The sequence below is a fragment of the Bos mutus genome, chromosome 15 (assembly GCF_027580195.1).
Source record: "Bos mutus isolate GX-2022 chromosome 15, NWIPB_WYAK_1.1, whole genome shotgun sequence".
Lineage (NCBI taxonomy): Eukaryota > Metazoa > Chordata > Mammalia > Artiodactyla > Bovidae > Bos > Bos mutus.
This window is the reverse complement of record NC_091631.1, coordinates 16347898-16360153: the sequence shown is the minus strand read 5'-3', so window position 1 is coordinate 16360153 and position 12256 is coordinate 16347898. Positions and strand designations below refer to the sequence as shown.

Below are 12256 nucleotides of genomic sequence, written 5' to 3'. Positions count from 1 at the left end.
GAAAACTGCATATGATCACAATTTTAGGAAAACTGTACATTGCATCAAGATGCAAGAAAAACAAGGCACAAAATGTTCCCAGTGGCTGTAATGGTAAAATGATGGATAGATTTTAATTTCTTATTGATTCTTTATGTTCAAACCTTCTACAACAAACATGATTAACCTTTAGAATGAGAAACAAAAGTTAAAAAAATAAACTGATTGATCCAAAAAATAGGTCTTCATTATTTAAAAGACAAAGAATAGTTAATCTATAAGTAGCCTCATTGCACATGTTCCTGCAGCTGGCTGCTTATATATCATTCCTGGTTAGGAATTTACACCCCCATGTAGCACTACTCAATTTCCAAGGCTGCCTCTGATGCAAGGAGAGGTATTTCAGGGTTAGGAGTGAATTACCTTAACCCGTCCCTGGCCCTGTTCCAGTTGGAACCACAGACTGCTGCAGAGGAAAGGTTTAATGACCAAAAGCCCTGTGACGCAGTCAGCCTATTTTTGGCTGGCAGGTGGAGTAGGTTAGCTCTTTATCCACTCTTGCCTTGGCCGATCCTCAGAGGTCACAGAGATGAGGCATTTTTATCCTGTCCCGGTGCCAAGGTTGTCCTTCTAGAAGCCATTCCAATGGTGGAGGAAACAGCTAGGTTCCAGCGTGCTTCTCCAAAGGACTGGTACAATTTTTTCTCTTTCTCTTCCTAATAGTATCATCTCCATTTAGATTGATAAAAATATGTCAGAAGGAGCTGCACCAAACCCGAGACAGAGAGAGAGGGAGAGAGAAGGGAGAGGGTAGGAGAGAGAAGGCAAGTTGCTCTTATTTTGTAATAAACATAACGCACACTTTTCACTCCAAGGATTAGGCTGGGAATGAGTGGGCTAATGCGATGGTAAACAGCACTGCAGAAGTAAATGAGAATTCAGCGGGTGAGAGAGGATGGACCTAAGCAGGAAAAGTGAAGAGCTTGATCAGGGAGAAGCCCTATCGACAGGATCAGGAGGCGGGAGCCTGCAGGCGAGAGATGGCCAGTGATTATCCCAGCCGGTGGGGGTGGCCAAAGGACCCTCAATAATAATAGCAACAACAATACCATTGATAGTAATGGTAGCTGATATGTCCAAAGCACTTACTCCAGGTTTCCTTCCAAGCATTTCATGCCCACAATGATCCCAGGAGGTCACAGAGGTAGGTGCTACTCTTATCCCCATTTGACAGGTAAAGAAACTGAGGCCCCCAAAAGTGCGGTTATCTGCCCAAAATGACAGAGTAAGTGGGTTTTGAAAATCTCAGCCGAACTTCAGAAACTTTGTTCTTAATCACAATACTCTTCCCCAAGAACAGAAATACTCTTCCCTAATACTCTGTATTGGTCCACTGCTTTGGGAGCTTCTCTTTGGCCTTAATGCAGCGGCTCTTAAGCAGGGGCAATTCTGTAGCATCTGTAGGCATTTTTGGTTGCTACAACCAGGGACAAGGGATGCTCTTCATGGACAGAGGCCAGGCATGCTGCTAAACATCTCCCCAAACAGGGTTAATTGGCTCCAAATGCCAACATTGCCAAGGTCTAGGAACTCTGTCCTAAGGGATGACAGAAAAGAATCCAGAATGGGCACTGGGCAATTCCTTATACCTCTCAGCCCCAAACCCAACACACTCCCCACCCCCACCCCACAACACATCTAAGGTTGTGCATTAGATACCAAGGTACTTGTCTGCCCCTACATGTACACAAACATATACCAGAAGACAGACTCAGCCCCACCAGAAACATGACACAGCTTCCAGGAGCGGCGATTTCACTCAGAATTTGCTCAATGTCTTCATTCTAAGGTACGCCTTGTCCCCATATTTCAATATTTCTGAAAATGGAATGTGCCTTTTAATTAATGTAGTTCCCTCCCCATCCATGTGGTGTTTTGAAATCAATGGAAACTCATAAATGATTGCATACTAGAATCATTTAAATGGTAATTTAAAATAATATAACATACAGAAATAAACACAGAGATATGATAGAAGATGGTGTAAAATGTGCTTGAATGTCAAAGACAAAACACAAGCCTTCAGAGGATTTCTGCCTTGCAGCAGGCTCTCTCACCCAGTGGGAAGTCACAGTCCTCCCCCTCATTGGAAGAAAAGTTCAAAGCATAGACTTTATTCTTAGGATGAAAAACAGCGAGTATCCAGAGGGTCTGTGATGATGCCAACCATGGTGGGCTGCCCTCCTCCTCCTCCTTTTGGCCCTCAGTGCCCTCCTGTTGCACTTCCACCCTCTTCATCTCCATGGCCCCTTTTCTATTCTCTCCCATAACTGGCCCCTTTTCTGGTGATTAGCACCTGGGGGCATTCGGTGGCTCACTGGGAGGGCAGCACCCATGGGTCCTGCCTGCTGACCGTCTTGTCTGACTGCATAGGTGCGGCAGATCAGTGGGGATTGGTCAACACATGACTCTGGAGTAAGTGAGGTCAGTTACAGGCGGAGACTCAGCACCTTGGCTGACTATCTCACTGGATATGGGAAGGTAACTCTGCTCGGTTTTCTCAGACAGAGAGTGGCAGGGGATGATCACAGCACTGCCCACTACAGAGCTGTTTTTTCTCTTTAGATGTTACGTAAAATAATCACGTGAAAGTAATCATGTGAAATGCACAGCCTCGCAGCAGCTGTTTTAGTCTTCCGAGTGAGTTGTAAGACATCCAGCCACGGTGATTCTAAAGCCTCAAGAGCCTTGTACTCTTTGGATGTTTACACTCTGGATGTTCTTGAATTCAACTTGATGGTTGAGTGCCATCAAGTAGACCAAACTGAGGGAGCCTGTAACTTTTTTTTCCAAATTCATACTCACAAACCTATAACCAACCCATACAATATTACTAATTGATTTTTAACAAGGATATTAGGGGCTTGTGTTGCTTTGTCTTATAAATGTACAGGGATAAGGTCTTCCACCCCACTGGTGTCCCTGGAGAGTAGAAAGGTTCATTTGGAGAGAATCCGCTCATGTTTACATGCTTCTCTAGCCAAATGTTATGGCTGTGTGTTTGCTAAGATTAAGACTCCAGGCAGTGACCAGGGCTCACCTGGAGTTCTGGGCAGAATGCCTTTGGTTCGGATGTGAGCAAAGAGGGGGTGCATTCTAGGACAGCCTCTTTGGGTCAAGAACTCATGGCATCTTTTCTTTCCAAGGCAAGGAAATCCAAGGACCCTTCTCCACCACTTGAAAGGAAACTGGTTCCAAAGGTCTAGAATATCACTTCTCTTATTGCTTAGGCTTGCTTGAAACATTTAGGGCAAGCAGGTGAATGGCATTGAGAATGGTAAAATTTCTGAGAATTTGGTGAGAAGACAAAGAAAAATGAGGGAAAATCAAAATGGAAGCAAGTCTTTTCTTTCAGAACTTTTCCCAAACATTACGTCCTTATGTTAATTTTATTACTTAGTAGAAACTAAGTTTTTAATAATACATTATATGTTTTAAAATATTGTTTAGGTAATAATTAACAAACTCATTTCATGTTTTTGGCAAGCATTATATGTACCTCTGGTGACAAAAAGGTAAGAGTTTCAAAAAGTAAATTCAAGTCTGTTTCACTTAATTTTAGATCCCTATTAAGGCAGCAAATATAAATTGTTGTTGTGTCTGATTCAGTCATGTCTGACTCTTTTGAGACCCCACAGACTGCAGCCTGCCAGGTTCCTCTGTCCATCGGGTTTCCGAGACAAGAATACTGGAGTAGGTCACCATTCCCTTCTCCAGGGGATCTTCCTGACTCCAAGGATCGAAGCCGGGTCTCCTATATCGGCAGGCAGGTTCTTTACCACTGAGTCACCAGAGAAACCCAACAAATATAATGACTTAGATTGGACAGGAGTGGGCTTTCTGCAAACAAGGGCATTTGGACATCACAGGTGGCAGTATTAATTGGATTAAGTAACATTGTAAAGAGGTAGCAAGTATTATAAGTCTGGTTATATTCATGGGCCTGGCAACTCCATCTTGGGAACAATGTCCAAGAAAAGTGAATTCAATTCAGACAAAGATGATTACTTGTAGCACTATGTAGATAATAAGAAAATCAGAAACAACTCAGTTCCTTCTCTCTGAAAGGTGAAGCAAACAATGCCACAGCAGCAGTGAAGTATGACAGCGCCATTAAAAGATGTAATTTCTTATCCATGTTTCCGTTTGTCAACCTTGTGCCTGTCCATGCAGCTGGACATAGAGCAGGCCCTTCACACAGCCCACACAAGACAAGAGTGGACTCAAGAGTAATCACTAGGAGTAGAAGGGACTTCAGAACAGGAATTTACAGTATAATGACTTGAGTTCCCTTACTTAAAAAAAAATGATGGAGGGGGATAATCTAAAAAACAGATATAAGACTGAAGATATAAAACATGGTCCCAAATATTATCCTACATTATGACTAGAAAAAGATACATTTGAATAGTGATTATCTCTGGTTGAAGGAATTACAGGTGATTCTGCCCCCTTATTTATATTTAAAAAAATTTTAACCATAGGTTATAATAAGCATATAGAACTTTTATAATCATAACATTAATATCCTTTAAAATGAAACTATGAACAAATGAACTTTAAGAAATTAGTTTAAAGAGTGAGGAGAAATAAGCCAAAATATGAACAGAATAAATCATTTGAATGAATGTAAAAAAATGCAAATCATAGGTTTTTCACAACTTGGTAGTGTCAAACACATACAGAGAGTCCTTGCTCAAAATCTGACCTTTCCATACTGATCCCTTTTTGATTTCCTGAATTATGGCTATCAGCAATTTCTTCTTCACTAGACTTTTTAAAACATCTTTTCGGGCTTCTGCAAATACAAATCAATGTATAAAAGGATAGAGTATTTGAGTACTATCCCAATTTAGTAAACCCTAAAACTGAGCCCAAAACTGATAACACTCGATAGATATACTTAACAAATGAACTACAGCCATTTCTTCCCAATTATGGAGGGAATTGAAGAGGAGCAATTGGAAGAGGAAAAATGACAGGAGGTGCTGGTGGTCTTTGTAACACCTACACTTTGTGCTGCAAGAGAGATAAGAAATGCTAACAGGGTCCCCGGAGAAGGCAATGGCACCCCACTCCAGTACTCTTGCCTGGAAAATCCCATGGGCGGAGGAGCCTGGTAGGCTGCAGTCCATGGGGTCGCTAAGTGTCGGACACGACTGAGCGACTTCACTTTCACTTTTCACTTTCATGCACTGGAGAAGGAAATGGCAACTCACTCCAGTGTTCTTGCCTGGAGAATCCCAGGAATGGGGGAGCCTGGTGGGCTGCAGTCTCTGGGGTCGCACAGAGTCGGACACGACTGAAGCGACTTAGCAGCAGCAACAGGGTCCCAAAGTACAACACTGAACCAAATACCTTAGTATTTAGCAACATCAGAAAGTGTCTTTCCAACCTGAAAACCAAGCCTGCTGGCTTTCCCATCACACTAAGTTCAGGTCACAGAGCAATACCACTTAAACACTTTTGCTTTTAAATCTTTGGACTGAAGAGCTTTTGCAGCAGGGTTGACTGACAACACAGTCTCAATGAAATCGTACCGGGTACCTGCTTGCACAGGGAAATACAGTTATCATACACCAGGTAAACGGCAGAGCTGAGACGCATAGGCTTTTATCTGGACCAGTTCCTTCAGCAACGATTGCTGAAAATGCTAACATTCGCACCTCTAGAATCCGGGATTCAGTGCGAGTGACATCCTCATTAAGGACTATGGCTCACATCTGGGTGCTTAAGTTCTTTAAGATGCAATCACAGATGATGATTTTAGTACAAGGTACAGTTTTTCCAAGTCATCACTAAACACCTTATTAATATGTTACGTAAGCAGTCATCTATGGACAGAGGAGCCTGGTGGGCTACAGGCCACAGGGTTACAAAAAGAGTCAGAAATGACTTAGCGACTAAACAACAACTAAAGGAGAACACGTCTATATGAAAACGTATGAATATCATTCATTCATTCATTCAACACACACTCATTGGGAAGGGAACCATGTGCCTGGTTCATCGCTAGGCATCAGGGTGAAGGGACCACACATTTTCTTCACCAGTCTGAAACATTTCAGAACCAGTTGTTTTCTGATGAGCAGATTACATTTCCCAATTTTAACTCCTTTCTTGACACCTCTACATTTCCAGGAAGGACTTGGTTCACAGAAGGAAGCACATTACTTCAACCCCTGGGGAAAGCAAGTGTCTTTGCCAGATACCGAAACAGGCTTCAATGAGTGTGCTATAATAACCCATTGTTCCACCTGTCACTTCTCTTTTCCTCCAGGAATATAAAGTGATTCTTCCCTTCTCATCGCCCCGCACAGCCCAGCCCCACCCCATCCCAAGACTCCTGACCTGACCATGCTCTCGTCTCCAGGAATGCGCTGGCCCCGTAGCGCGGGCGTGAGTTCTGTCTTGCATCTCGGTGCTGCTGTACCTTGCAGGACGATCGGTCAGGTGCTTTAAAGTTTACCTAGCCGGTGTCCCGACGTCACAGAAGTAACAAACTGTCCTACTGAGTGTATACTTTGGCTGAAAAGCACCAAGGGCACTGTTTGAACATTGTGTAATTACTGGAGTTTGAGAACTCGACAGGATCATCTTAGACCTCTGATGTCCCTCTCCTTTCCATAAGCAAGAACTACACCCCCTTCCTCTCAGGGTTTTGTGACTTTTTTACCCAGCGAGCCCAGCAGCTAGCTGGCAAGCCCCAGCCACTGTTACCACACTATCCTTCCTTGGCACTTACTCTCATTCCTCCATTACCAGCCGTACACCCGCTGTGATCATTAACCACTCATTCCCGGGCAGCCTCACTCCCTGACATTTAACCTGGATTCATCAGGTTACAGAAGCACATTAGCCATTGCCTTTATGAGCCCTTGGGCTTCCCTGGTGGCTCAGACAGGAAAGAATCTGCCAGCAATGCAGGAGACCTGGGTTCAATCCCTGGGTCAGGAAGATTCCCTGGAGAAGGGAATGGCAACCCACTCCAGTATTCTTGCCTGGAGAATTCCTTAGACAGAGGAGCCTGGCAGGTTACAGTCCATGGGGTCGCAAAGAGTCAGACACAGCTGAGTAATTAACACTTTCACTTCATGAGCCGTTAAGGTCCTTTGAACAATTTCACGATTGAGAGTTGCCATTAGAATCCATGGCAAGGAATTTCCTGGTGGCCCAGTGGTAAAGAATCCGCCTTGCAATGCAGGGGACCTGATCCCAGGTCCGGGAAGATTCTGCTTGCCGCGGGGCAACTAAGCCCATGCACCACAACTAAGACTCAACACAGTCAAATAAATAAGTAAAGAAAAAATTTTTTAAAGAATCCATGGCAAATCCACAGCCAACTGGATTTTCGATCCCAGATCCCCTCGGCAGCCTGACTACACGCAAGCTCTTATGGTTGAAGCATCACCATCCCCTTTTGCTACCTCTTGTCACTGTAAGATCTTGTATCAGCCAAGCTTCACTGAAGACTCACCATGTGTCAAAGCACATTCTGTGTGCTTTACATGAGCTTGGCTTGTTTAAATCTCTCAAAGACCCTGTCAGGTAGGCACTGCTATTATTCTCATTTATAGACCAGGAGAACGCACAGAGAAGCTGAGTAACTTGCCCATGTTCACACAGCAGCTCCACGGAAGAGCTGGGATCCACACCCTCCAAGTTTGGACTCCTGAGCCTGAGCCCAGACCCACTACATGACCCTGCCTCTCCCTGGGGGAGCTGACTGTCTCTCTAGAGAAGGGGTAGTGTGAAGCACGCATATTCAAGAAAGAATAGAAAGTGGAGGAGGCAGGAATGGGTGTGGGTGAGGCATGGAGAGTAAAAACATTTTGGGGGGATCTCATTCAGAGAAAACAACCAGCCAATCACATAGTCAGGCACAGTCCGAGTGGCATTCACATTCTGCCCCAGACGTTCTGGGGTTGCCACCAACCCACGCACATCTGAGTAGGAGGCAGACAGCAGGTGCTACCTGGCAGTGAGGAAAGGGGGCCAGCTGGAGCCCGGGCAAAGCTGCTGCAGATGCCTCTTTCTCTAGGCTGCCATGGTTTTTGTCATTTGGAAAACACGGGTTCACCAGAGGGTGTCAAACATCATCTGGAATACAGAACCTGAGGGCACCTTACTATCCCTCCAAGGGAAGGATTGGGGAATTCTAGGATGCCAGTCCCTCTCCCCCACCCAAGGATACCGCCAACGGATCCAGCTCCATCTCGAAATGATAAGCAAAAGAACTACCACCAAGAGTACTTTCTACAAGCCAAGTGCTTTAGACTGACTTCCTGCAGCCTCCCTCTGCATGGAGTTATTATTCGCTCCACCTTACCGATGGGCTTCCCCGGTGGCACCAGCAGTAAGGAATCCGCCTGTCAGCGCAGGAGACACAAGAGACACAAGTTCAATCCCTGGGTCAAGAAGATCCCCTGGAGAAGGAAATGGCAATCCATTCCAGTATTCTTGCTTGGAAAATTCCATGGACAGAGGAGCCTGGCTGGCTACAGTCCATGGGGTCGCAAAGAGCCAGACATGACTGAGCACACACACATGCCATCTTACTGGCGGGGCATAAACAGGGGAAGTAATCTACTCCAGAACACGTGGCTGGCAAGGACTGGAGTCTGGACCTGAGCCCAAGATGGGAGAAACAAAGGCGAAGGTGTAGTCCAGGCACGTACAGGTGGTATTGGGAAAGAAGGAGCATCCGCACCTTTCACTCACTGACTCTTTCTTGTCGGAGCTCCTCCAGTGGGTTCAGGACACAGAACTACGTATGGCACACCAGCTCCATGCCCTCACTGAGCTGTATATTCTGTTCCTACAAGGAGAGGCCATCAAAGATGAGAGCTCAGCCAGAAACAAGCGTATAGGAGAAGAAGGGTATTCCCCCAGACACTGGGACCCTACGCTGATTTCCACCGCTGGCACACGGTGGGAGGCTAGATTTAAAAGCAGTCCTTGGAACACATTCTGCTCCCCATAACGCCAAGAACACCATATGTGTCCCTGTCACAAAGGGAGAGAAGACAAACCCCCTCCTGTTCTGGACCTGGTATCCTGGAGGCTGACACACTTTCAGCATTTTTTTTTTAATAGCCTGGGGGTGGGGACTGGGGAGGGGGAGCATTAAGCAGCTGCAAGTTTCCCTTTGTGTTCCTCTCACAGACATTTCTGGAAGGGGTCAGCACTGGGTGATTCATCATCTACCCCAGTAGACTCTCACTGAGAGGCCAGCACAGATACTGTGGTTAAAAATAAGTCTCTGCTCACTCACTTTCTTATTAATATTCTATAACTGCATTAAGGACCTTCAGTCAACAGTGAGAAAAGTTCATTTATTCAAAAGTTGCTACACTGGCTCTAAAACTTTGGTGAAAGTAACTTTATAACCAAGCCCTTGATTTCTTTTCAAAAAGTTAAGGAGAAATGCTAAGTACTAAACCATCCAGCAAAGAGACTGCTTGTTCAGACATCTGCTGCCATTTGAGTTCCATTCACCCACCGTACACATTACTCTGTGCCTTGGCCTCTTCCTGTGTATAATGGAGATAGCAATCATAATACCTGTTGTGACAGACAGGCCCTTGTGCTGGTGCCTGGAGCAGAATACACTCTCATTCAAAGTTAGCTATTATTATGTAAATTCAGCCTATTTCATAATATTTATGGTAATTAACTGTCACTTATTGTTCTCATACTACGTGCCAGGTACAGGGCTGAGAGTTTAGCATGATTTACTCCTCAAGACAGACCCATAACGTAGGTATTATACCCATTTTATAGATGAGAAAATGGGGAGGGAGTCAGAAAAGTTCACAGCTGGTGGATGGACAGAAGAGGGCTGGAACCCAGGTCCCTATGCACTCAGAATGCTTTGTTATCACAAGGTAAAGCAGATTCAATTACAGTCCTGCAATCTGGCCTGAGTGTGAGAAGGCTCTGAAGTCAGCATTTCCAGCATCAATTATTACAGCATTCCCAAGTCTCCACCATCATCAAAGATTATATTTAACTTCTACACATGGTATCACTTACCGGGAAAACTCCTCTTCATCCTTCAAAACCTTAATCAGCTGTCTCTGGCTCTTTGCTTCCTTGCCCATCCCCACTCTTCAAAGAATGCATTCTTTCCGTTCCTGAACTAGTTCTCCTTCCTTTACATATTTCAAAGTGCTGCAGCACAGAGTGACTTGTCCTTAGAGTTTATATTTGTTTGTCTCCTCCACTAGATTGTGAACTCCTCTGCCCAGGCACCTATCATGTAATTCTTTGGGAATTAGGAATTTATTCCAGTTCTCTGGGAACTAGCAGTGCATGCATGATCTACACCAGCGGTTCCCTGTGGGGGCAATTTCACTCCCCAGGGGACACTTGGCCATCTGAGACATTTTTGGTTGACCCCACTAGAGGTGGGAAGGTGCCACTGTCACCTCATGGGTGGAGGCCAGGGATGCTGCTAAACATCCTACGGTGCATAGGACAGCCCCTCCGCAGCCAAGAACGACCCAGCCCCAAATGTCAATGCTGTCAAGGTCAACAATCTAGTCTACCAAAAAGTGAGAGTGTTAGTCGCTCAGTGCTGTCCGACTCTTTGCGACCCCGTGGTCTGTAGCCTGCCAGGCTTCTCTGTCCATGGGATTCTCCAGGCAAGAATACTGAAGTGGGTTGCCATTTCCCTCTTTAGAGGATCTTCCGGACCCAGGGATCAAGCCCGGTGCCCTGCATTGCAGGCAGATTCTGTACCACCTGAGCCACCAGAGAAGCCCCTAGTCTACCTAGTAGTTCTCAATTAAGCATCACTCCTGCTCGTGACTCAAGAGTTTACTGCGCTGCATACATCAGGGCTCAGGGGCTGCTGCACGCTGTGCTTCAGACCTCAGATAACAGTTGGACCTCTGGGGGAGGACCATTTGCCTCCACCCCTGATGCCACATTTTGCCTCTCCTCTTCGGTGAGTGGAATGAGAGATGTCTCAGACATTTTCCATCTCACTGTAATGTGTTCCAGCTAACTCCCACTGCCAGTATCTGTATCTCTTTGCCTGAGGGCTTTCTCAGAAGCTAAAAGGCTACTCTGGCCCCCTGTGGGCCAGAAACGGTGGGGAATTAAACGTTTCTGCAAGGAGCAGCCCTCAGCCAATGACTGGCAGATTTGAATGTATAAATACATCAGCTCCTTCATTCCTGGAGAGGATACCAGGACACATGACTCCAGGGCTAACAGGGCACGTAATTTGCCCCGTCTCCACGATTTCCTGTGGGTTAAACTAGAGTCACCCACAGAGGTGGTGGGCTTGATAACCTACCCTCCCTTGGTTGCCCTTCCACTTCAGCCCTCCCTCCTGGTATTTCCTGCCCCTCCCAAATAAACTACCGGTTCTGGATTCTGCTCTGGAGTCTGCCCAAACCAAAACAGAATAGAAGCAACACATTTCTCTTCCTAGCAGAAGCCTCAAGAACTTTCAGGTGATTCTGTCACTGCTTTTTCCCTCTCCTGCGAGAATGGCATGACCCAGCTGAGGGCTGTGTCTTCAGCCTGGGTCCCTTATGGAGGAAACACGGTGGCTACCTGCTGTTGACCCGCAACCAACATGTAACAGACACAAGAAACAAATTTCCGTGGTTGTAAGCCACAGAGATTTGGGAGTTGTTGTTACTGAAGCAAAACCTGGTGAAAGCCGAGTCATACAGGGCTTATCACTCCTAGAGGGACCTTCCTAACTGATGCTACTCTAGAAAACCTGGGCTACTTACCTCTCAAAGGATGCTCGTCTAAGGGCAAAATCACACAGCAGAGCTTTACCAGATCCTTGAGGTTGGAGATGATTGTTTTTTCCCCTCGTGGAGGTTCCTGTAACTCAGGATGCCTCATGCAGTGCTGAGAAGTGGTGAGCACCTAGAGATGGGGACTTATCCCTGAGCCATCTGGGTTTTACCAGGAACTAGTTCAAGCCTGGTGACTATTTTGGGAAAAGAGACGAAGACGAGGCACTTGGCTAGAAACAGATGGAAACACCAGTTCATACTTCAGCTGCTCTCCACCTGAGTGACTTTGGGGAAAACCCTCCCCCCATCTGGAGCCTCCCATTTGTAACTTCGGGTCTGACCCTAAGATCTGAGTCCACCACCAGACTCAGCCACCTGGGTTCTCTGAAGACCAAAACCAACCTCATTCTCTCCATCCTCTGCTTGATCCATCAACCTTCAGAACAAGCTGA

The 12256-nt window shown here is 45.8% G+C and overlaps 1 protein-coding gene across 6 annotated transcripts in view; it reads right to left on the bottom strand.

Annotated features, from left to right (window-relative positions):
• The window catches only part of SLC1A2 (solute carrier family 1 member 2), a 114393-nt gene extending 105935 nt beyond the window's left edge, over positions 1-8458 (bottom strand). For 2 of the 6 annotated variants that reach the window (XR_011467011.1, XM_070383550.1), the window contains exons 1-2: positions 8369-8456; positions 6391-6567 (exon numbers count right to left, since the gene is read on the bottom strand). Coding sequence is in view for 5 of the 6 variants with exons in the window: in XM_070383550.1 (XP_070239651.1) it covers positions 6391-6398 (8 nt within the window). In the remaining variant the exon portion in view is untranslated. Of the gene's footprint in view, positions 1-6390; positions 6648-8368 lie in introns of those variants that run through there. The other 4 variants (XM_070383552.1, XM_070383555.1, XM_070383553.1 and 1 more) reach the window with 3 other exon arrangements.
• Positions 8459-12256: the final 3798 nt, after the last annotated feature.